Source organism: Triplophysa rosa, linkage group LG19, assembly GCF_024868665.1.
Source record: "Triplophysa rosa linkage group LG19, Trosa_1v2, whole genome shotgun sequence".
In the NCBI taxonomy this organism is placed as follows: Eukaryota; Metazoa; Chordata; class Actinopteri; order Cypriniformes; family Nemacheilidae; genus Triplophysa; species Triplophysa rosa.
The window spans coordinates 7,703,901-7,730,541 of record NC_079908.1 but is presented as its reverse complement, the minus strand read 5'-3'; the positions used below and the strand labels follow the sequence as shown (position 1 = coordinate 7,730,541).

Sequence of the window (26,641 nt, the reverse complement as noted above, 5' to 3'; positions counted from 1 at the left end):
GTCCCCGTCAGTACCGTGCGCGTGCCCGCATCTAGTAGACGGTTATGCGGTACAGAAATCAAGGAGGAGAAACAGCGCTGACTGAGCCGGAAAATCGGAAGTGACTTTCAGCAGAGACTTATCTCGTTCGTTTTAAGTTTTGTACCTGCTTGTGTGACTTGACAGAAGCGAAACGCCTCGTGTAAGAAGGTAAGAATGATTTGTGTTCGTTGCTGGGTGCAGTACAGTGAAAGTGAGTCGGTTAAAGTGTGTATGTGGCTGCGAAATTGGAGTCACCGACTCAAAATGGCGGACAGGCCGTTAGAGCAAAATAAGGGTGGGAATGTCTCAGAGTGGTATAAAGTAACGCCTTCCAGTGTCATAATGCACTTAAAAAGCGAGATAAGAAAAGATATTCATATTTCATTCTCAATAAATGTGTTTACTTTTCATTATTCATGGAAATTTGACAGCCGGCCTTATATGGTTTGACCCGTACTAACGTTAGCTAGTTCATGTTAGCATTCTCTCCGCTATAAACTCTCTAAATAAATAACAGCTGCTGTCAGTTGTATTTCTGTGTGTTAAAAACGCGGTTTCACTTAAAAACCTTTAAAGTAACATTTGAATGGATGTTGTCAGTAATCTTTGGAATTGGGTGTGCCTGTGATGAAGTCAGGCCGAAGATTCATCATCTCGATGCCGGTGGATAGATAAGTTATAACATTATTATGTTATTTATTCAGTCAGAAAGTACTTATATGGTATTCCAAGTTGTTTTGATTGATCAATATTTAAGTATGTTATAATTATATTTTGCAAACAAGTGATCGTCGCTGCTGACAAACTGTCTGCCTCTCATGTTTTGACAGTGATTAAAATGTATTGGAATGATCATATGTGATAAATAGTCATATATACTACGTTCTTGTAGATTTTCTCATGTACTTAATATTGAGCAGGCATTAATAAATATTTAGTTGACAATTATGACATATATGTGTGTTTGTTAACGTTAGTTTTATAAATACACACGCCTTGATTTTGATATCATTCAGCAGTCATCACTGCTTTACCATGTAGGTGTTGGCTTGATGCAGATAATGATGATGTTATTGCACCCTAAAACATTTTAGGTTGCTTGGCCTAACTTGTCGTCAGTTTGACGTAATTTGATGTGACGTCATCATCGAAATTCAATTCTCAAGTAATTCAATCTGCATTACACTTTTCCTTTTGGCTGTGACCATTTGCCATATTGACAGTGTTCGGATAAACAGATGAGCTTCAATTACTTTGCGGTTAAAAAATATCAGAATGTGTATTATGCACATTTTTCTTTGATGTGGCTAGTGTGATACCTGGGGTTGGGTTCTTGTGATGATAGATGAGGTTTTACTCTGCGTTGTTTTTGGCTTTATTAATAGTCAGATCAGTTCATGAGTTTGTGCTGAGCTCACGACGTTGTACATTTTGTTACTGGGCATAATCTGCTAGCCCACAGCTTCATTCTATGAAAATGAAAAACACATTTTCATGTTTGATGACGTATTACCAGGTGCTGTAGGGCTACGTACACACTACAGCTAAATTCAGTAGTCACTACTTTTTAGTGCTTAAAGGCGGGGTGTCCGATTTCTCTTAGCCGTTGTTGATGTTCAAATCACCAAAACAAACACACCCCTACCCCCATCTTTCACTTTCGTCAGTGCTCGGCTCGGCTAATATCCGTCCTGTGCACTGTGCACCTTACTGCTGATTGGCTACAAGGTTGTTTTGGTACTCGGCCCGACTCGGTTGTCTAAAGCGTAATTCGGAAATCAGTTACCCCGACGTTAAAGGGCCCATTGCATGAAAGTCAAAATTTATCTGTGTTTAAGTGCTATAATCGGGTCCCCGGTGCATCTAGCAACCCAGAAAACGTGAAAAACAAGATCCCAGTAACTTTGTTTTGGTAAGCAATTCTCTGCAAGCATGTGAGAAATCGAGCCGATTTCGCTACTGGTGTGACGTAGACGCAGGCTCTTTTTATAATATTACGTAAGGCATAATTGACGACGGGCCGTTCAATTATCGAAAGTTAATGCACACCCCAAGGTGGCAGGGCTCTAGACTAACTTTTTGCTCTGGTTGCACTGGTGCGCCCAAATTTTCGACCGCATCAAATTAACGCATTTAACATTTAACTGGTTTTACCAGTTCACATTTTTTAAATGTCCATATAGGCAAAATTGACTTGTAAATGATTAACTAACAATCTGGTCAACATTAGGCTTGTGCCGGTATCAAATTTCCATGCTGCGATTAATTGATTAAGATTTCATCGCTATAGGGATGTAACGATTCACCGTGAGCCGGTTGAAAATCGGTTGTAATGAGTGACGATTCAAATCGGTTGAGGCTTGAACTGAATCGCAATACATTTTTTGAACAGCAGGGGCCGCTATTTTCACTGCAAACCTAAACGTGGATGCTGATATTTCTTAAATGCAAAAAAATACAAGAAAAGCACAGACAGTATTAGTTTGTTTATATTAAAGAGACTTTTTCTATTATTAATTTGTTATAAAATCGCAGTTTAGTTTTGTTATTTGAATTAAAACATTATTTTATTATGCAAAGAAACGTGAAGCATTTAAGAAATAATGCAAGGGAAGTTGTTCATTTCTAATTTGTTTCAACTCATTTTTTAAAAATAAATCGTGAGTAAATCGTGAATAAATCGCATCGTGAGATCAGAATCATGAATCGCATCACATCGTGAGCTGAGTGAATCGTTACATCCCTATTCATCGCGGTAAACGGTATTATCGCAGTATTCAATTCTATGAGAAATGCAGGTTGAAAATATAAACCAACTTCAGAGTTTTCCTCTTGATAACAACTTTATTTTAAATAATAAAGAGAACCTCAAACATTTAAATATAAATAAAACAACACACAGTAATGATGTATAAAGTGAGTTTATTCAAACAGAATAAAGTGCAAACTGCAAAAGAACAACTTTTGTTAACTGCTTTTAAATATACTTATGTCTGTACAAAGCTAGTACTACAATTCATGTTATTATTATTATTGTTTGAATAACAAGCCAAGCCAGTGTGTTAACTATTATAGCAAGCTAAACATTCAAAAACAGCAAATTCACTCGCACTTTGAGACAGTGTATGACTTTATTGCGTTCCATCAACGTATCATTAAAAATAATTATTCTACCACACTGTCAAATTTCATTACTCGGCTTACTTTTAACCCAAAATATTTCCAAACCTCAGACTCTTCACCCTTTTAGAAGGGGGATAAATCATCGGCAGCGTTCCTCCTTCCGCCATGCTTCATCTCCGTGTGGTACTGTTTACATCAGAGTGCGCACGCGTCTTTTGCTCAGCAGCACACGTCTTTTGCTCAGCAGCGAGGGCACACACACGTAGGCATCTCCACATGGGGAACGGGATCGTTTAGAGTGCGCATTCCTACGCAGCATACACGCAGTGTACTTTTATCCGGTTGATGAAAAATAAAAAAATACACGTTCAAAAAAATCTATATATTTTCGCGGTATTTGAAAGTGCCCGCGATAACAACATCGTGCTAATCCATTACCGCAATTAATCGCATTACCGAATATCGGCACATGTCTAGTCAACATAAAGTTCTTTATTTGAAGCACAATTCTACAAGAAAGGTAACTTACTGAAAAAGTGTTGGTGCTTAAAGTGCTTCACTGAACTGAAATTTAAACTTAAAACATCTCAAGATATACGGACCAGGGCTTGACATAACCTGGGAGGTTGATGGCTCCCAACCATCCAACTTAACATTATTCACAAAAAAGTTGTCAATCGTTCTTTTCATCTTCTCTCATCATCCGCGGCTACATCCACTCTGTTTAATTGACGGGCCTATAGGCTCCTCCCCTCTCTGTCTGACTGCAGCACACGCATTTTCATACACCAGAGGTTGCGCTAGACTTTTTTATTGTCCGTCATTTTGACTGACAGGCTCGTAAAAAATCCGTCATAATCTATTATTACCCGTCACTATGGTGCAAGGTGGTGTTAGGTGGTAATTAGTATGTTTGTGACGTCATCACGCTGTACTTGCATCTCGAAACTTGTTGTATTTTAATATAACTGAATGCCCAATAAAGCCGTTGTTGTTTATATTCATTTATATATTTAATGTTTTAATGTTTATGTACATATGTGATTCGATCTGGGAAAACCCAACACATGGTGCAAATTTATATATTACAGTTTTTGATACCATATTCAAGCCCTTTCCAAATCAGTTTTTATTTTGCTCATACCTTGTGTATGTAACGACAGTTATGGCTGAGGTCGGCTGAAGCGCTAGGATTTTCAGGAACGGAATTTGGAGGAAAACGGGTTTAAAGTTAAGTGATAAAAATAAAAGCACAACAGTCCAGTATCACAAGTAAAAGTCACTTTACAGTGGTAAAAGACTTACTCTAATAACAATTTAATAAAAAAACATTTCCTAGTGTTGAAGTCTAAAAATACTGTACAAAACCGTTTGAATAAAACGAAAGTAAGAAAAATGGTGCGGGCACACTTAAAGAACGTGAGCTCTGCCATTATCACTACACAAGGAAACTAGCAAACATTACGGACAATAACTAATAAGCAGTGAAGCAAGTTTTACCTTGTTTATCATGTGCATAGTGTCTGGACTTCTGATCATCCCTTGTATGTTTTGCGATCGCGGTCCGGCTCGCATGAGCAGAGGACCGGGGATAACTCCCGGTGCTGCAGACAGGGAGCTCTGTCATCTCACGAAAACATTGTATAAAAAAACTTTGCATGCCATAGTTTACACAGGACTGGTGAGAAATGTGCATTGATACTCCTTCATTCTTCATGTTATGTGGTTTACTTTGATAGGTGAACTGTCTTTCCCGCGTCGCAGCATGACATCCGACTGGTTTTCCCAGATCGCATCACATATGTCTAGTCAGTAACAATGACAGGTGAAAACATGCAGGTCGCTTCGCGAGCATATCACGCTCTAATGAAGGGAAAACGGGGGGTACAAATTGCCCTCATTGTAATCCGCCAAAATGACGGACGACCTTCAGATTTTTCCGTCACTGGTAAAAAAAATTTGTCAATAGCCGGGTTTCCATCCAAAGTTGCGAATTTAGCTTATGCGCAAAATTGGAACATCGCATAAAACATTTTCGAATAAGCACCATTTCCATCCAAATAGTCAACCGTCACTTCCTAATAAACTGCCACTAAATATCAGAAAGAAAAGTAAGAGAAGCCACTGAATATAATGATTTTCATATAGAATAATACTTGCGCAAGCAGACGATTACGAAACACAATAAATGCGGTGCTTTTGTGGATGCCTGCTGTTTGGGAAACACAGTCGTGACAGTTCTAAGAGGCAATTACAGAATAGGCCTACTTTGACGACTTTGCTCAGGCATTTAAGAATGACCGTAACAACATTTCTCATGCTGTGTAACAAGATCAGTTCTCTGGTTAGTCAGGTTACGCCGTCTCATAGTGCAGTTACGTGGCTTTTTGAGGAATTTATTCGGCAAATGCGTTTTCATCTCCCATTATTCGCATTAACCCTTTTTCGCAAAACTAAAAACCACTCACAGCGGGCGTAAAAACATTTTGCGAATTAAGTTTTTTAATTCGAAATTTGGCGTTTCCATCACTCGTTTCTGATGCGAAACTTCAAAATGCGAATAAAACCAGATGATGGAAACCCGCTTATGACAGAGAATTTCATCGTTAACGCGACTCTATACGTACATGAATATCTGGACCACGGCCAATCAGAGGTCCGCCCTTCACTATCTTCTGATTGGTTTAGACCACGATATGGGCCTAATGTGTGTCTGTTGTTGAATCACAGGGAGACTTTCGGTTGCGGAGACTTCTTTTCTCCCTCGAACGGCTGGTCGCACCGGTGCGACCTCTTATTAGTATTGGAATCATCCATGCGACATAATTGGTCGCACTCTAGAGCCCTGGGTGTAATGCGCCACGACGCGCAAGCGGAGTACCACATCGGGTGTGCATTAACTTTCGATAATTGAACGGGTCCGTCTCATTATTCCTTATAATATTCAGCCTGATCGTAAAATCATAAGCAATGCTCTGACACGAGCCATTAACCTCCCAGGTTATGTCAAGCCCTGGTCCATTATCTTGAGATGTTTTAAGTTTAAATTTCAGTTCAGTGAAGCACTTTAAGCACCAACACTTTTTCAGTAAGTTACCTTTCTTGTAGAATTGTGCTTCAAATAAAGAACTTTATGTTGACCAGATTGTTAGTTAATCATTTACAAGTCAATTTTGCCTATTTGGACAGCGATTTAAAAAAAAATTAAATCGCCTATTTTTTAGTTTTTGATTTACAAACGAAAATAATTAATCACTTAACTATATTTGTTTTCATGCCAATTATTTACGTTTATTATAGATGTGTGCATCACTACACGGCTTTTACGGCATTGTTTCTGCCTTTTGTTCACACAGGGTGCTTTCCGGGACTGATCCCGTTTATGTTACTAGGTCCCCTTTCCGGAATCATTTTTCGGATCTATCCGGGATGCGTTTGCGTTCACACAGAAGGCACTCTGGAAATTTTCCGGGATCAGCGGGTTGTGTGAATGGGGTTTAAGTGAGAGATGCAAGAAGATAACAGCGAAAGAAATTTTGACCTTTGCACAATTTGACCGGGTTCAGTGACAGCGTTGCCAGATTTAAAAAGAAAAAACAGCAAACAAGGACAAGCCCAAAATAGCCTAAAACATCTAAATGCTTTCAATGAGGAAAATAAAATATTCAATAAGGAAAAAATACCACTTTATTAACTGCCAGTTCTTTTCAACGAACTGGATCTTTCGGATTCTTTTACACACTTACGTAATGACATCACTTGCCATGACGTAACCCATCAAGTCTATAGCTGTGTCCCAAATGACATACTATGCACTTAAACTATACACTATGCACTCAACCATGTAGTGTATGAAGTTTAGAAGGGTAGTATCGTCCCAAATGGAATACTAAACGGTTTTATACTAACCGAAAGTATATCGGTTTCCCAGACGAGCACAAATGACGTCAATTGCACGGCACAATGCGTGTGAATAAAAATCAACTTGAACATTGTACATTAATGTAGTTTTCATCTATTTTGCCCAGCATTACTTTAGTCATCATCAGATTGAAGCGTTATCACTCTGCAGGAGAGTTTTGCTCGAGCAGCGTCTGATCCGCTACATAAGTGAAACTGCGACCGTTGAGTGCGTGAAGTGTCCACAGATCCACACTTCATATTTTCGGTTGAAAAAGTGCATCATCCGGGTACTTAAAATGCACTTCTTTTTTGAGGATTTTAAATGTGAATGCACTACTCACTATTTATACTACAAAATGGCGTAGAATAGTGCACAAGTGTGCGATTTGGGACGTACCTATTGAAAATACACTCAGCACATTCAAATATATAAATCAAAACTTCTGTCAGTTAACACATCATCATCATGATCTGACACGTTTCTTACATCTATGTATGCGCAGACACGCATCTTTATAACACACGAGCTCTGCAGACGCCTTTCTTCTTTATACAACACAAGCTGCGCAGACATGTGTTTTCTTTACACCATGCGAGCTGCGCAGAAAAAAATATAAAGTATAAAGAGGATGCTCAGTTTGTGCAGACCCGCCTGACTTAATAACTGTATAAAGACGTGTGTCTGTTCAGCCCACGTTGTATAAAGAATATGCGTGTCTGTGCAGCTCGCGTTGTAAAGAAGTATGCTAATGATTGTCTGGAGCTGATCATTAGCATACAGATAAAATATGCAAGGTATTTCTGCACTTTGGATCTCTGGACAACCATTTCAGTGAATACGTCATCATTGAAGAACAATGTGAAACTTAGTGCTGAATGATTGTCATGTATGTTTTCATGCTAAATCTGCACTAAAACGTTGCAGAGTGGAGCTGAAAGAATAAAACGGTCACTGGGTATGTAGACACTGCCTCGTCAAATCCAGCAAACATCCCATGTAAAACTATAACCTTATTTTATATTAAGATTTTTGAAATGGAACTGTTAAAAATACATTTGCAATTTGGTCTGTGTAGTTTTTAAGGTATTTATGGGTAGTTTAGAAATAGTTATATTATACCTAACAATTATTTTATAGTAACAGTGTGGTTTTGTGTGACAGGAAAGTTTCACCATTAAATTGTCACTATGAGCAATGAGTAACACTTCAAGAGGGAAGGAATCACAGATGCACTGTATAGTAAACTAATGCATTGCATAGCATGCAGAACATATTTATGATCTGCTCCTCCTGTTCATTGACCGATCCATTGATTCTCTGTCATGTGCCGTACCTCATACAGTACCGGTTAGGGAGCTGTAGGAAACATTGCCTTTTCTTGGCTAGCAAAGTTAACAGTCCAGTTTGGCTAATGGGATTAGCCATAAAAGTTTATGGTTGCGGAAAGGTTATGTCATGCCACCAGTGAGGAATAAGTCTTTCTTTCTGTTTTTTCTATATACATTTTTTGTCTGAATGTTCGAATGGACAAATATTCAGGACGGTCATTCCGTGTCAACTCAACCATAGGTCCCCAGCTCAAATTTTAGATTTTTTTCCTTTTTACAGAAGCAAGACCAACATCAGTAGAGACGAAAGCCAAAATATGAAATGCCACCAATTAGGGCTGAAATGATTCTTCGAGTAACTCGAGTAATTCTAATACAAAAAATCATCGAGGTTAATTTTGTTGTCTCGAAGCTTTGTTTAATCCATTTAACTACAGTACACACGGAGCACTGCGTTTCCACACGGACCGTTATTACTGACGCACAGCCCGCTAAACTCTGTTCATGTTACAGGGCTCTCAAGTCTCCCGCATTCACTGTGAGATGCATTTTAGTCTGTTCACACGCTCACACGTGTTTCTCATGCTGATAAATAAGTGATAGCTTATTGAAATGGTGAACTGCTATTTTACTTAGTTTTAGTCTATTTTGCGAGTGAAACTTGTTTTCCGGCTGCATTGAGTCCATCAAACTAGATGCGTACTTGTGGACGCCGAATCCTGTTATTACACATGCCATCTGTCTGTTCTGCGTGTCTGCACTGCACAGTTTTAACGTGCTACACGCGTGTTGCTCATAAATTTGTCTGCGTCTGTGCTGAATGAGGACATGAACACATGAACTTCATCTCCAGAGTTGCTCTGAGAGTTTATTTCACGAACATGTTATTGTTTGAGTGAAGAAACAGACATACTAAAAAATAAGCGTCTTCCGACAACCTGCCAAAATAAAAGTCATAGGCTATATATTACCATTTAATAGTAAAAAAAGAAACTAAAACTAATTTATATGAACTAAATGCATCATGCATAAGCTGAAGTTAGTTGTTTACCTTTGAAATTATTTTTTCTATTTTTATTCATATTTCTTATTTATATATTTGTATTAGTGTTGTCACGGTACCAAAATTTCTGTAGTCTGTACCAATACCAGTAAAATTCCAGGGTTCTCGGTACCAATTTCGGTACCAAAGCAAAACACCAGTACATGCTAATTGAAACACAATTTTATTAATAAATCTCATTGGTAATATAAATGTATAGAAAGCAATGCCATTTTGTATACATGAAGTATACAAGTCAATTGTTGCTGAAACTGTTGTGTGCTCACTGGGGTCTTTCATGCTGATGAACATCCTGCTCAGTCTGCTGCTGTATAAGACAAATACAAACCCGATTCCAAAAAAGTTGGGACACTGTACAAATTGTGAATAAAAACAGAATGCAATGATGTGGAAGTTTCAAATTTCAATATTTTATTCAGAATACAACATAGATGACATATCAAATGTTTAAACTGAGAGAATGTATCATTTTAAGGGAAAAATAAGTTGATTTTAAATTTCATGGCATCAACACATCTCAAAAAAGTTGGGACAAGGCCATGTTTACCACTGTGTGGCATCCCCTCTTCTTTTTATAACAGTCTGCAAACGTCTGGGGACTGAGGAGACAAGTTGCTCAAGTTTAGGAATAGGAATGTTGTCCCATTCTTGTCTAATACAGGCTTCTAGTTGCTCGACTGTCTTAGGTCTTCTTTGTCGCATCTTCCTCTTTATGTCCAAATGTTTTCTATGGGTGAAAGATCTGGACTGCAGGCTGGCCATTTCAGTACCCGGATCCTTCTTCTACGCAGCCATGATGTTGTAATTGATGCAGTATGTGGTCTGGCATTGTCATGTTGGAAAATGCAAGGTCTTCCCTGAAAGAGACGACGTCTGGATGGGAGCATATGTTGTTCTAGAACTTGGATATACCTTTCAGCATTGATGGTGCCTTTCCAGATGTGTAAGCTGCCCATGCCACACGCACTCATCAACCCCATACCATCAGAGATGCAGGCTTCTGAACTGAGCGCTGATAACAACTTGGGTTGTCCTTGTCCTCTTTAGTCCGGATGACATGGCGTCCCAGTTTTCCAAAAAGAACTTCATATTTTGATTCGTCTGACCACAGAACAGTTTTCCACTTTGCCACAGTCCATTTTAAATGAGCCTTGGCCCAGAGAAAACGCCTGCGCTTCTGGATCATGTTTAGATATGGCTTCTTTTTTGACCTATAGAGTTTTAGCCGGCAACAGTGAATGGCACGGTGGATTGTGTTCACCGACAATGTTTTCTGGAAGTATTCCTGAGCCCATGTTGTGATTTCCATTACAGTAGCATTCCTGTATGTGATGCAGTGCCGTCTAAGGGCCCGAAGATCACGGGCATCCAGTATGGTTTTCCGGCCTTGACCCTTACGCACAGAGATTGTTCTAGATTCTCTGAATCTTTGGATGATATTATGCACTGTAGATGATGATAACTTCAAACTCTTTGCAATTTTTCTCTGAGAAACTCCTTTCTGATATTGCTCCACTATTTTTCGCCGCAGCATTGGGGGAATTGGTGATCCTCTGCCCATCTTGACTTCTGAGAGACACTGCCACTCTGAGAGGCTCTTTTTATACCCAATCATGTTGCCAATTGACCTAATAAGTTGCAAATTGGTCCTCCAGCTGTTCCTTATATGTACATTTAACTTTTCCGGCCTCTTATTGCTACCTGTCCCAACTTTTTTGGAATGTGTAGCTCTCATGAAATCCAAAATGAGCCAATATTTGGCATGACATTTCAAAATGTCTCACTTTCAACATTTGATATGTTATCTATATTCTATTGTGAATAAATATAAGTTTATGAGATTCGTAAATTATTGCATTCCTTTTTTATTCACAATTTGTACAGTGTCCCAACTTTTTTGATCGGTTCCTGTTAGAATAAACTTCAGTAAGTCAACTGACTGAACAAACATGCATATGCAATATTAAAACAAACATCAGTTTTTATACTGCATTTACACAAGATTACTTGCATTAAGGTAACTGTATATTAAAATAATAAATGCAACATATATATTTTTCTTTAATTTAAATGTGGCTTTTTAAACCTAATAGAGTTAATGTTATCTATCCAAGACATACACAATGCTAGTCATACAGTTAGTATGCTAGTTTTCTAGCACATAGATTTCAGATCTATGTAAACCTTTACTGTAAACCCATCCTGTCCTCCCATTTATTTTACCCCATTACAGTTATAAAAGCATTAAATGGTTAATAAAGACACTTGACTGGATTAGCATTGGCGCTAACAAATTAACACGCAAACAGGGACATTTATTTTAATGTAACCTTTAACTTAACATATGCTACAACATTCATAATGCAAACGCGAACAGAATTTGAAACTTAAATCCGGATGCTTCCTCTGAAACTCTGTTCATTTTCTTCGTGATATGACTTTAATCTGAAGTATTTCTGTGCGCATCTCTTGTGGATCGGAGCCGCGTTTATCCACTCATCACGTCTTATTGCATCTATAAAAAGTTTCCGACTGACAACCTGTCAGACAGAGCATCAGTACCCGGTTGACCAGGTATGTCGGTGCTACCGGGTTTTATGAAAATTAGGTACCGACAACTTTTTTATTTTTAGGTACCGACTTGGACCCGGAGTACCGGTACTTTTGACAACACTAATTTGTATTATATTGCATTTTGAATTTAATATGGCAATGGAATGTACTAAATGGGTTTAGTTTTCACAGATATTAATGTATGCAATTTCAGCAATAAAAACTTTAATTATTCTAAAAAGGAAACAAATTAGTTGTTTTACTCATTTTAAGAGACCTGTCTTATTTTCTCTTGTGTATTTAGTATTGCTTTTTAATAAAGAAAAAGTACTTATTATCCGAATACCCGATTAATCGATGGAAAAATCAGTAGAATACTCGATTAGTAAGAGAATCGATAGCTGCAGCCCTACCACCGATGAATAGTTATTAAGTAATCAATTAATTTGTAGGAGGTAAAAATTACAATTTTCACTCTAAATTTGGAGCCATATTAGAGGGTGTAAAAATGACTTGAGAAATATGCCAGCATCATTATTTTATTTTTACACAAAGATCAGTATATCTGTTAGTAAATCTGTTAATTTTAAGAATCCTTGTTGCATTTTATGCCAATGGTGAAAGCTCAAAAATGAAAAAAGGGCATTTTTGTGTTCTTTTTACAAAACTCCAGAACCGTTAGAGATACCTTAATGTCCTTTTAGTTTCTTGTTCTTGACCAACTTGTCTTTTGGGAACTACATTTTTAAAGCCCTATAAGGTGCAGTCCTAGAGATATGAGGATCTAAATGTGGCTTTATGAGAAAACTGTTGAAATGCACACAATTTCAGTCATCAAAAACCAAATGTGGGTCATTTAAAAAATCTGGTATTTCATTCCTTTTAAAGAGGAATGTCTGCAGAACAAATAGTGTTGAATCTAGAAATGTATCTTTTTTTCTTTCTTTTAAAACAACTGCATTGAACATATCAATTTTAACAACATCTTAGTACAAAACTACTGAAATTGCTAAAAGACTACTGAAGTTGAGGCACATTAACTTGGTCTCAATAGTTAATTTAAAAGATATTATAGTTCCAAAGGAAAATACTGTCTCAGATAAATTAGCAAGAAAGCATTTTTTAGCCATTTTGGAATGACCAAGAGTTTAAATGTGCAGTATAATAGCTAAATCTATTCCCTTTTACACTGAAATGAAAGTGTTGTGGAACCTTATGTTGTTTATGCATTGTTTAAAAAATAAATCTTAAATGTAATTTTAAAATCTAGATGTCTAGATTTTTTTGTCTGTCCATCCAGATTATATAGTTTCACCTGCATCAAAATATGTAAAGGATAATCCACAGATAGCCGTGCGTTAAATAAGGGATAATCCACAGCTAGCAGTGCGTTAAAGGGTTTTAATGCACGACGTGGAGGCCAAGAACCAAGAAATTTCTTATGAGCGCGCATGGGTCAAATAGCGGATACACAAATCATTTGATTAGCAACTGAATGTAAATTGAAGAGTGAGCGAGAATGCTAGTGGATGAACAATTGCTCAGTTTTTCATTGTGTTTGTAAGGGTTTATTGTGTGGCTAAGTGACAGAGTCCATTGTTAAATTCATTCAGGTCAAGGTCACAGTTTTTACCACTTCACCTCATGCCTGTACGACCTCTTCTTATGTTTCTTTTTTGAATAACCTCTTCTTTTTCTCTCTCCCTCTAGATGGCAATTGAATCGCACTGTTGAGCGTTCCAGTGGGTCGCCTGTTATGCTCTGTCCTGGTGTGTCACAAGCTAAAGGTGCTTCAAGCGACGCCGGTTTGCCTGCGATTGTGAGATTGTTTGTCTCATCTCACAATCCGTCCTGCTGAGGAGCTGCTCGGGACTGTTCACCAGCTCCCAACTTGGGGCAGAGACAGCACCCCCACCCTCCTGCCAAAATGGTGCTGTCACAGAGGCAACGAGACGAACTGTAAGTCCACTAACTCATCCACACAAACAAGCGCTCAGAACTCGCAGGTTGGGACCACAGTCACATAAAAGCAATGTTATATCAGTGCAGTAAAAAGCGTGGATGGCAATGCTTCATGCAGCTGCCGGCGACAGTTATTTAGCTTTAATATTTCATAGCGTCATGACTGAGGAGTGGAGGATGGGTCGGTAATTGCGTGACCATCCTTGTGCATTTGTTCATGCTTCACCTAGCACAAGAGGTCACTGGGTAATCTGGGGTACCAGAAACCTGTGAATTTGACTGTGTTTAGATGAAGAAACTATAGTAAGATGCTTTGAAAGGAAAGTTTTTGCTATGAATGTTTTGCTTGTGCCACTGTAGCTGATGCTAATAATAAACCAAAACAGCTTTTTAAACATCTTAAAGGGACAGATCACCCTAAAATGAAAATTCTGTGATGAATTACTCAACCTAAAGTTGTTCCAAACCTGTATAAATTTCTTTGATCTGTTAAATACAAAGAAAGATATTAAGATAAATGTTAGCAACTGAGATTTCAACAGTAGAAAAAAAATATTGTATAACTTTTTTGTTCTATGGCAGTCAATGGTGCCCCAGAAATCTCAGTTGCTAACATTCTTCCAAATATATTTATCTGTGTTCAACCAAACAAAGAAATTCATACCGGTTTGGAAGAACTTGAGGATGAGTAATCCATGACAGAGTTATTGTCATTTTTGTGTGAACTGTCCCTTTAATAGTCACTTAATAATCACTGGACTACTTTACTAGATAAAGGCCGTTTCTCAATGTGCGTTTTTGTGTGTTCTTGTGGACTTGTGAAATGTCATCAGTTACAGCCCAAGTACTGTTCCAATTCAAAGTTCACATCTAGACAAGAACGGTTTAAATCCCCGGATGTGTCCCTTATCCTTCCCTAAGGCACTGCAGTGGAGCCGTAAAACAGCTAAATGTTCATAATATTACGCTTATTTTGTCACTAAATGTAGGTTTAAGAGTTGTTTAGGCGAGAATGTATGTGTTTAAAGTTCAAATCTGCAGTTGGTTAATAAAGATCGCGTCTATTTAAAAATTTGCTGGGAGGATTTCGGAGATGTGAGCTCCAGTCAATCACCGGGCGCTCAGCACTCATGAACCCGCCCAACGCAGCAAGTGTTTCTGTATCTCACAGCTGGCTCTGATGTCTTTGTAGCGGTTAAACATGAGATTTAATTAATTTTGGGTATATCTAACAGGCAATCTTTGGTCTTGTTCCTGGGCAAATCGCTTTGACTGATGGGAAAGTTAAGTTTCACTTTTCTATTTTTGATTTAGTGCTTTCTACTGGAGTAACGTTTCTTTTGACTAAATTATTTGCTTGTTATATTCCCTATTGTACACACCTTTTACACTTTATAAAGCATTGTGTTTTGCATCATATATCATTTTATTCTTAACAAAATCAGAGCAGTCATGTTGCCAGAATCACATATGTTTTTAAAATAAAAACGAAAAAAATGTTTGTCATATTATTTCATTTTACTTTGTTTAAACCTAAAGCTACATTAAAATAAATAGGCTATTAAGTGAAATAGGATTGCATGTATTTGACTGAGTGACGCATCAAGTACTCTGCTGTTCCATTTCTAATATAACCGGTTTGCGTCCTCACAAGTTCAAACTCCCGAGTCTGAACTTGCCACAAGTCCGTTCTTTGCATTCTTGGAATTGAGAAATGGCCAAAGTCTAGTTGTTTACAGTGGGAAAAGAAATGAAGTCAAGCTTTAAACTGAATGTATTGCTTGGATGGTGCTGTGTTTCATTAATGCACAGTTAGCGACACTTGTCTCTCATCCCTTTTTTGGACAAACAGGTGGTCTCGCCCAAAGCTATTAGTTAAACTAATGTAGCAATATTAAATACGGCACAGTGTTACTGTATACAGAAGACCCAAATGTCTGTGTACATTGTTAAAATATTTAAACCTATCCCATTTTAAAGTAAACACTGCTTTAATGCTTTGTTTGATCTCTTCAAAAAACAACGTAGTAGTTCTTTGCCTATGTTCCTTTCTGTCTGTTTCCTTTAGAAAAGTCACTGTTACTAAAACTAGTCGCAAGAGTTCTGACATCATTACCTAAATTTAGTCCATTGACTGGCTTATGAAATATTCACCATCATTTAAAGAGGTGCAGGACTCTTGCATAATGAAGCACAGAGGGCCGAGTCTTTGTGCGGCTTGGGTTTGGAAAATTGAAAGTGTCCTTACAAATATAATGAGATCTCTCAAAAACTTGATCCTTATTTTAAAAAAATATTAAATTAACCAAATTTTGTTTCATGTCTTTAGGTTGCTGTGAGGATTAAGTATTTTTCTATTTTTTTTATAGAGACATATATGTTGAAAAATCCCTTGAATTTTGCCATTTCCTGCTATGTCATTTGAGACGTTTAACATCCTTGGTGGCGGGTGTCCATAGCAACCACAGTGCACTGTGTTTTGTTTATTTCCCTCATGGTTTTTTCCAGTCTCCACCTTCATTAAGAGCTTGAATGTTCTTATGTGGTTATTATAAGAAATGATTTTCTTTAATACTTTAATACTAAAGAATAGTTTCTTTAATACTTTGTAACTTCGTATATGTTGAACGTCACAGGGCTAAACAGGAAAACGGGTATAATTACATCTACTTTGAATATATTATATTATTCAAATGTCAGTTAGAAGACCAGCCAAGAACTTTAATATACCAATCTGGCTATGAGATAGACATCAGAATTATAAGTAACAAATCATACAAAAGACTTGAACCGGATGCGTTGAGACACATTTTTCGGTTTCTGCAGGTGACATTTGGCATAAAGCCTTTTGGATCACCAAAGCTTATAGATAGAATGTACAATAATAACTTTCTGTATGTTGCTTATGTACATTATGCATGTTTTCTGTATGTAACGTTACATTATGTACATTCTGCTGGCACTAGATTTTAATGGTTGTAATGGGTTTAATCCCATTCTGTCCACATGGGATATTTGTACCCGCATCACAGTTTCCTCTATTAGCTCTTCGTTCAGGGGTCTCTCGTACGTAACGGTCTGCTAAAAGGACATAAAACACTGTGCCTCTGTCTAAAGAGGGTATGCACGTGACGTCACTTTCCCACGTGGACACGCCAAAACGCGCTCCCTTGAGTGGCAAAATGTCAGGAAACAATAAGGAAATGCAATTCCGTGCAACATATATCATTGTCCAAGGACATCGGGTTACTTTGTAAGAATCACCGTCGAGTCCAACTGCTATTAATTTCAGCAAATAATTGCGTGATTTAGTCCGGGTTTCTTTCTCACCTGTTAAAAGCAGACATTTTGCTGCATGTTTTACCATGGGAACATGTCCTGGCACTCAAGGGGGCGTGTTCACGTGGGAAAGTGACGTCAATGCATACCCTCTATAGACGGTTTTATTGGACGCACACGCTGACATGAAGTTAACTTCCAGTCTTTGTTTGGTTATGAATTAAATCTAAAATAATTTTTTTATTATATCATATGTTTTATTTTATTGTATATTAATTATATTGTATTTAATTACATTAAAACTACTTAAGTTATTGATTCTTTGTGGAGGTGTACCGGAAGTTAAGTTTGGGCCACATAAGGTTTGTTAACGTTGTTGCCACTGAAACCGTCAGTTTACTAAAAAAGTGTTTTATTTTTTAGGGTTGGGTTAATAGCACCAATATGCCAGAGCTCTGACAGAAGGAGTAACTGTATTCTGTACAATAATTTAGGGATTATTTTTCACATTTAAATGCAGTTGTCACTCCCAAATTTTTCATTTTGTTCATGGCCGATGAGTGTTGATGTCTCTCAGGATTTGCATGGATCTGCAGTTACTAAATATGGATTTTTTTCTCTGCCTCACTGCTAATGTGATAAGTCCAGTCTTCTTGATTACTTACTGTTCATGCATTACATCTAAAGTGATTTTGGTGGTCCCACTCTACTGCAGGACATGATAGTAGTTTCAACAGAGGAAGTCGGGGAATATTTATTTTTAGTTTAAGAGCATGATTATGTATGTCTGTCTTATTACGTCGTCTCTTTATCTTTCAGAAATCGAGCTATAGCTGATTATCTACGCTCTAATGGCTATGAAGAGGCATATTCTGTTTTTAAGAAGGAAGCAGAGCTGGATATGGTAATCTGATAATTTTATACTAAGCTTTTAGAAAAGAAAAGATAGGGTCAATGTATTATTATAATTGTTATATTTATATATATATATAAACTATCCATAATTTGCGTTTGGCTCTTGGTGGGTTTCATTTTGGCCTTAATTTTGGCTCGAGTACATTCTTGTCTTAAGTTTAATAACATAAGATGTATTGATAAGCAGCTTTCATATTCTTGCTTGTAATGCTGTATTTTCAGAATGAGGAGCTGGATAAGAAGTACGCTGGCCTTTTGGAAAAGAAATGGACCTCAGTCATCAGATTACAAAAGAAGGTTAGTATATTTAGTCTGTTCGTTTAAATGGCATTTTCTTGAACATATTGGACATTAAATTGGTGTTTTCAATTACTAACCACAGTGTTTCCTGTATGCTGTTAGGTAATGGAGTTGGAGTCAAAGCTAAACGAAGCAAAGGAGGAAATCACTTTAGGAGGCCCCCTGGTGCAGAAAAGAGACCCCAAAGAGTGGATACCACGCCCACCTGAGAAGTACGCCCTCAGCGGTCACAGAAGCCCTGTCACACGCGTCATCTTTCACCCTGTGTTTAGTCTCATGGTCTCTGCTTCAGAAGATGCCACCATAAAGGTGTGTTGTGTGTCTGTTTGTTCTATTTTTTAGCCTTATGGATCAAGCATGTAGGACCTTGTTGCGCCCCATTTCAGTTTCAAATGCATCTGCTTGGATTTTTTTCTGCTGAATCACGAACACGTTTCCATGGAGAAATCGTGATGCTCTGGTTTCCCAGGGCAACAGCACAGCGAGCAGTTCTTCTGTTCTCTGGATACCAGGCAGTACAGATACATCTCTCTGGCTGCATCTGTCATATGCTTTTCTTTGTTAGCAGTATGGCTCTCAAAAAACTGAAAGCACAAATATCAAAATGAATCACTTCGTGTGTCGTACAAGATAAGTCTATGATACAGTATATGCGTCATATGTCACTTTATGATCTGGGATAATTACCTGTGTCTGTTTTGCTGCATTTTTGTGTTATTTCTGAGGCTAAATATATTCGATCACTTCCTGTACGGTATTAAAACGATCAACTGTTTTAAATGCTTTAAGTGAATCGAGTCTGTCCTCTTGTGTCATCCTGCAGGTTTGGGATTACGAGGCTGGAGACTTTGAGCGTACACTGAAGGGTCACACTGACTCGGTGCAGGACATCTCCTTTGATCAGACTGGAAAGCTGCTGGCTTCCTGCTCTGCGGATATGACCATCAAACTCTGGGACTTCCAGGGCTTTGAATGCATCAGGACCATGCATGGTAAACTTGGCCACAGTTTGATACAAAATAATGCCAACTGTTTTGCTGCACAGGTGTCTTGACTGACCTTTGACCCATCATGTACTGCAGCCACCTCCAACACATGCCTATTAGTGAGTTAGAATCCTGTCTCTCTTTCTGAATGTCAATACCTGTCGGTCTGGACTAAGGGCAGGCTAAAGGGAGCTAAAGGTTTGTTTGGGTCAGGATTAAACAGCTTTAATCTCCCACTCAAATAATAAAGACCCACTTTATAATCATATGCCAAAACCGAACCTGTCCACGGTCACTTAAATGCACATTTAAATTAGTTTGAAGTTAGAATTTATTGTGGTTGTATTAAGGGGTTTGGGGTGGCTGCTTGGTAGTTAAAGTAGTTTTATTTTTTTATTTATTAATAATAACATTTTAACTGTAATCTTTGTGTCATACTTGCCTGAATTTATGTATTCAATGTCTGGAACGTGATCTGTCTTAGTTTTATCACTTAAAAATATTGTTTTATCATTTGACTTCTAGTGCTACTATTTTCCTCAGAAATTAAATGTCCTTTTTTATGTTCTCAGGACACGATCACAATGTGTCGTCAGTTGCCATCATGCCCAACGGTGATCACATAGTGTCTGCCTCTAGGGATAAGACCATGAAAATGTGGGAGGTGGCCACGGGGTGAGTAATACTGAAGCTCATTGTTGGAGTTAATATAGTGGGTTGATTGTGGGGTAAATTTTGTGGACACAACTGGATTTTAATGAGTCACGTGTCTGGCCCACAATGTCAAGTAGTTTGGGTTCTAACCTCAAGGTGTGGTTACCTATAGGTTACATGAATTTTTAAATAAACCAGACACATTTAATTAGAGGACATTTTTAGTTATTGTAATAAAATTACATTAATGTAACGTTTCTGAGTGGTATGCTCTAAGTATATAAATGTATACTCATTGTCTTTGTTTAGCTACTGTGTGAAGACGTTCACTGGTCACAGGGAGTGGGTGCGTATGGTTCGACCCAATCAAGATGGCACGCTGTTGGCTAGCTGCTCCAATGACCAGACGGTACGTGTGTGGGTGGTGGCCACCAAGGAGTGCAAGGCGGAGCTGCGGGAGCACGAGCACGTAGTGGAGTGTATCTCCTGGGCCCCTGAGAGCGCTCACCCCACCATATCTGAGGCCACTGGCTCTGAGGTGAGAGACAGAGAGATATGTAACTTATTTATTAGGAGTCATTTTGCTAGTTTTCATCTCATGCTTAAAGCAGAGGTAATACACACAGTTTCTGCCAATCTCATATTAATCTTGAGTGCCTATAGAGTAGTATTGCTTACTTCATATCTTCGAAGTCTATTTAGTGCACTTTTACAAAAGACAGATACAGCTGTACGATTATTTCCGAAAACAGACACCTCCTGGAGGAGTGCACTAGTGGGTGGAACTAAAGCACGAGCACACAATACATCCTTGCATTATCCCTGCATAAGTGTTGATTCACTATGGGGCGATTTCCTGGACAGGGATTAGACTAGTCCTAGACTAAAATAAATGCTAGAGCTGTCCAAACCGAAAACAACTTGCACTGCCATATCGTAAAATACATCATTGCTTTTGTGTTGTCTCAGTGCACATAAGTAATGTTTTAGTAAGGCATGTTTGGTAAAACATCTTCAATTTCCTGATTAAACTAAGGCCTAGTCCTGATTTAAGATAATCCCTGTCTGGGAAACCACCCCTATAAACTTGTGTTGTTTACATAATGCATATTCGCGCCGATTGCCAACAAAACACAGACATATGACTCCGTTTCACTTACTGCGTGCGGTTCATGTCCGGCATCTTTTCACATTCTTATGACGTGTTTTTACCGTAATGACAGATATAAGCACGCACTAGGATTTGTCCACGGTACAAACTGCAATTGTTAGTTTTGTTTCAAACCTGTCCAGTTAAGATGTGAAGCATAATCAGAACAATGTAACACAACACTGAAAGACAATCATAAGAGCAGCTTTGTTGTCAGGCTGTATTTACTTTATGTTGGTTTGTTATTTGGTGCTAGATTAATTTGGGCAGAGTGAGAGCTTGTAAACACGTGTCTCATGCGTGTGAGTTGGCAACTCTCTGTTTTAATCCCATTACTTCTGTGATCATTTGACACAGAAATAATGATAGTGTGTGGTTGAAAAGACTGTTTGTGATGCCGTTTCATACCTTATGATGATAATGCCGGCAGCACCAACACAGATTGGGGCATTATGATTTTAGTCTGAGGTGTAGCCTAATAGACACAAGAGTATCGTTGATCTTCATTAATAAGACCGCGTGGGTGTTTGAATCGAGATCGCGATCTTTTAACGATTAACCGTGCAGCTCTACGTAGGGCTGGGCGATTAATCGAAAAGTAATCGAAACCGACATGAAGAAGCTCTAACTGACGTACTTTTCAAATGTCGGTTATTTCGATTACTTTCCCTTTAATATCCATGTCGATGTGTGCTGCTATACCTCACTTTTTTCTTATCAGAGCAAAAGAGACTTAAAATATTCTATTTATTTTGGGCATACACATATATGTAAGACATTATTAGAAACTGCAAGTTGTCTACTTTTACGTGTGTACGCTTACAATAACACCAAAGCGTTGTTATTTTGTAAAGAAAGAAAATAAACCGGGCGCGTTATCAGCCGTCTCCACTCCGCTCACATAATTAATTTCTGAAATGCGTCACTGATCCAAAACTCTGCAAATACTTATCACACAAACATGAAACGTATGTCTAAAGAAAGCTCAAAATGTCTACTTTTAAATGACCCGATTGAGATGGAAATCAAATATTCTGTGTTTATGTAATATGCGTGAAAGACAGGTACAGTTGATACGAGACATTCTACCATGTCTGCTCCCGTTAGTAATCAAGACTTTTAGTCCAAAAATGTGCATATTGTGAGATATACTGAAACACGTTTACTTCATATTTCTTTAGACAGAGTTTTAAGCTCCGTTCAACTATTAAAAACTCTGTCGGTTTCTTTCACGTGACCGCTCTTATGACTGCAGGACTGGTGTCTTCAGGCAGGGTCCTAAAATACACATGATTTCTCACGACACATGCAGACAGATGATTTGCTGATTTGTGTTGCGTTTGTTCTCCTGTCTTCAGTGGCAGAGGAAATGTTTCCAAAAAATAACGCAAAGATGTCTATTATTCGAAATGTTCAATAAATAACCATAAATACTTTGTATTTTCTTTGATTATCTAAAAATAACATGGGATAAGAAATTTAGTTGGGCATATTTACACTACAAACCTTGTCAGTGATCTACACGGGCAAAAAACAAAGAAAAATAAACAAAAACAAAAATAATCGTTCAATAATCGTAATCGAGAGAAAATGTTCAATTAATCGAAATTTTGATATTAGGCCAAATCGCCCAGCCCTAGCTCTACGTTATATCCACCGTTTATATAACATTCATCACCGAAATGCCGCAGACAAACAAACACAGCTGAACTTCCGTAAGAACGAAGCTCATTGATGGGCGTGCTCTTTCTCTCGCTCTCGCTGGTTGAGGCGTGGGCGTGCTTGTCCGGGAGAATTGTCCAATAAGGGACTAAGAACCCTTGTTACAAAACAGGAATTCATATACGAAAAAAACTTTCCGAAAGCTGTATGAACCCTGGCGTAGTGTATCAAGTACAGAAATACTACGTCATACGTCTAACTCGTTTTTTTTACAATTTGACCATGTTAAGCAGGAGAAGCCAGCACGTTTAACAGTGTAAAGAAGTCAGAATGCATGAAATAGCTTGTTACCCCCCCTTTAAACTTCTATTGCAGGCTGTAATTTAGAGCTTTATGCTTCAAGGTATAAATATTGTTCCCTTTCTACTTCTTGTGCATGAGTGTGTGAACTTTCATGAACGTGTATGCTTAACACATTATTTCTCTCTTTGCAGAACAAGAAGAGTGGAAAGCCTGGCCCATTCCTGTTGTCCGGATCCAGAGACAAGACCATCAAGATGTGGGACATAAGTACTGGCATGTGCCTTATGACGCTGGTGAGTATTATATCCATTGGCCCAGTTTCACAAACAAGGCTTAGCTTAACCCAGGACTATGCCTTCTTTGAATGAAGATATTTATGTCACTTTTATAAAAATGCCTTGTAAGAATACATTACTGGTGTGCATCTTGAGACAAAAAATGGCACTGATATATTTTAAGATATTTCTGGGGAAGTTATATTGAGTTAAGACAGGTCACACATTCATTTTAGCCTTAAGCCTTGAAAGCTGTGAAACCGGGCCATTGTGTATGTATCAGAACCCTAAGCATTGCCACAAAAGCAAAGCAAGACAGATAAAACATTTAGAGTACAACCTGCCAGACTACACGCAAGACAGAAATACAGCATGTTTTTATGAAAGGAAAAGGTAAAATGATGGTCTGTAGACCACTCAAATAGAAAAGGACATTGGGTGGAGAATAGCATCCCCTTTGACTTCTTACATTTGTTACAGTCCACCTAGTGGAAACTTTTATTATCATAGTAAATCCCATAGACACCGCAATCTGCTTGTCTAGAGAAATTGTGCTGTGTGGAAAGCCAACATTATTTACCACTTTACATATATCATACACTGTACTTTGTCCTTCTCAGGTTGGTCATGATAACTGGGTGCGTGGAGTGCTGTTCCATCCAGGTGGAAAGTTCGTAGTGAGCTGCGCTGATGATAAGACACTACGTATCTGGGACTATAAGAACAAGCGTTGCATGAAGACCTTGAGTGCCCATGAACACTTTGTTACCTCTCTGGGTAAGCCGAGGCGTTATTTGTGCCTGGAAATTCTGTGTGCTTTGATGGGAAATTGTCTGTATGACTCATCCTCTCTGATACTGATTTCAGTTTGAAATCAAATAGTGATTCACTGACCAGCAAGTAGATGTGTGTTATTTGTTGATTTATTACTTTCCTTTAAGAATCTTTAACTTCCGTCCACAGATTTCCACAAGACTTCTCCTTACGTGGTGACAGGAAGTGTAGATCAAACGGTCAAAGTGTGGGAATGTCGCTGATCGCCTAGGAACCGCCCCTCTTTCCCTTTCCCCTACGCCACCACTTTGGCCACTCCCACACCTGCTCTTCAGGATGCAGTCATTACTATGGTTACCACCTCATCCAGCTCTCTTCTAATAACTATTGTCCTTTTATGTAAATTACTCTGGATGTAGTTTGAGCTTATTAAATGTTACACGAGACACTCACAAGGAGAAAAAATGAAATAAGTAAAAAGTAAAACAAGTATTCTTGCATGGTGAATCCAAAACTTGTATACTGTAAATCTTTTGCTTCTCATCATCTCAAAGTATCATAGGGATGTGGAGCACAGGTGGTGCTCGAACGTTAAGTGTTTCTGGACAGAAGGCAGAATGATGCAGTTTGGGGAAGTTCAGAATACAGGGCACACAAAATTATCTGTCGGGTTTGTTTTATTTGTTGCAGTCTGCTTTACACAAGATAGAAAAAAGATACTGGGGGGCATGGGGGGGGGCGTATCCCTTCCACTGGTTGCATAGGTTTTCCCCTTACTAGAACATTTTGGATCAACGTTCATATTAGTGTTCAGAATACAAGTTAATTTGTTTGTGCATTTCTCCTTCATTGGCCTTCCACTTTTGCTCTTGTCATTTTACACTATAAAGATAGTTTTATTTAAACCTTCTGCTCAGACCGCCACATTTGGCCAATTTATTTTAAAATACATTTCTAACATAGCATCCCACTCGACGACAGAAAACACCCGAGTAAGAAAAGAGAAAACGCAGTGACAAAGATCAGTAAAGTGCACTTTTCCCTGGAGATAGTTTCACACAGGGTTTATATTTTGCTTCTTTTTGTTTTTATTTTTGTACAGAAAATATAGTCTGATGCCCTCCATTGCCACACCGTGCCCGTGGAGGGCCTCGACAAAATGTATTTACTGACAGACAGGGCAAGTTGAATGCCACTTCATTCTTGGTTCTGAAAAATCACTTCTGTATGTTTGACGTTTTCAGGACTGCATATTATATATGACTAGGGACAAAGCACTTACCACAGACAGCCGCAAAACCACTTGTTTTCATTATAACCACCTAAGTTCTAACAACGGCAATCTTAGAGGGGAGTTTGCTTCTTAAAAGGATTCATAACCTCTTATTATTCACCGTACGTCATTCTGCTGCTTGTCTGCTGTCCGTCTGCTCCCTCTCACGTTTGTGAAGCGTTTTGGAAACGTGGTCCGTAAAGGCTTCTTGACGTACTCTGTGGCACTGCTCCGTGACTTTGTGCTGAATCTAGTCAGTCTCTCTTGAATCAGGGAGGTTTTCGGCATCGTAGGAACAAACACGCAGTCGGTGAGGCTCGCTATTCTGGACCTTGCGGAGTTTGTGTTTAAAGACGGCGTCTCCGCGGTAGGTCAACGTGCAATAACTGTAGGCTGCTCTGTGTTAACTCTTAAGGAAGAGGGTATGTATGTGTTTGCCCTGAACACTTTTATAGGAAGGTGGCCTCCTGTGGCGATTCATGGAGCGGTATGATGATGATGATGATGATGTTCTCTTCTGGCTGCCATACTATGGCAACAATTAGCAACTTATAAGACTACATCTGTGATGAGTAGTTTGCTGTGCTTGCTGGTCAGCAGCGTACTGTTTTTAACAGTAGAGTCGTGTGCGCCCAACCACTGCCATCCCAAAGCTATGTTTGTAGCACATGTGGGTGTGTGCGTGGAGGTCTGTGTGCATACAGTGGGCTCTGACTCCAGCTGTCCGCTTTCTCTGCCTTGTTAATGTACTGAGAATCCCCAATATCGAGGACTTCATTCTGCTTTTTGTGGTCTCACTGTTGACACGCGCTCGTGCGCTCACGTAAATAAATATTTGTCCATCAGTATATCTTGATGTCATTGTTTGCAACATAATTAAAAATAATAAAATATCTGTAAATATAAAGCAGCGGAGTGGTGTTTCTTTCTGTGGTCACCGATAAAATGTTTCATGAATTAGTGCAACATTTCTACCAAAATTAGTGTGAACACATGGGTTCGATCCCAGGGGATTGCATATAGTCAGAAACAAATGTATAATACAAAGCAATGTAAGTCGCTTTGGATAAAAGCGTCTGCCAAATGCATAAATGTAAATGTACAGTATCTATAAAT

At 38.5% G+C, this 26,641-nt stretch overlaps 1 protein-coding gene across 1 annotated transcript; it reads left to right on the top strand.

Moving 5' to 3' along the window:
- Positions 1-14: 14 nt before the first annotated feature.
- Positions 15-26,454, top strand: pafah1b1b (platelet-activating factor acetylhydrolase 1b, regulatory subunit 1b). The gene is made up of 11 exons (XM_057360390.1): positions 15-189; positions 13,703-13,951; positions 18,053-18,137; positions 18,371-18,445; positions 18,551-18,757; positions 19,272-19,440; positions 20,007-20,109; positions 20,398-20,626; positions 23,395-23,496; positions 24,099-24,255; positions 24,442-26,454. The coding sequence occupies exons 2-11, from the start codon at positions 13,920-13,922 to the stop codon at positions 24,513-24,515; spliced, it is 1,233 nt and encodes a 410-aa protein (XP_057216373.1). The 5' UTR covers positions 15-189; positions 13,703-13,919; the 3' UTR covers positions 24,516-26,454.
- Positions 26,455-26,641: the final 187 nt, after the last annotated feature.

Excerpts from the sequence above, each read along its gene's own strand:
- pafah1b1b (XM_057360390.1), top strand. The coding sequence starts at position 13,920 with ATGGTGCTGTCACAGAGGCAACGAGACGAACT. Across the intron at positions 13,952-18,052 it reads CAGAGGCAACGAGACGAACT|AAATCGAGCTATAGCTGATT; the intron begins GTAAGTCCACTA and ends TTTATCTTTCAG. Across the intron at positions 20,110-20,397 it reads ATGTGGGAGGTGGCCACGGG|CTACTGTGTGAAGACGTTCA; the intron begins GTGAGTAATACT and ends GTCTTTGTTTAG.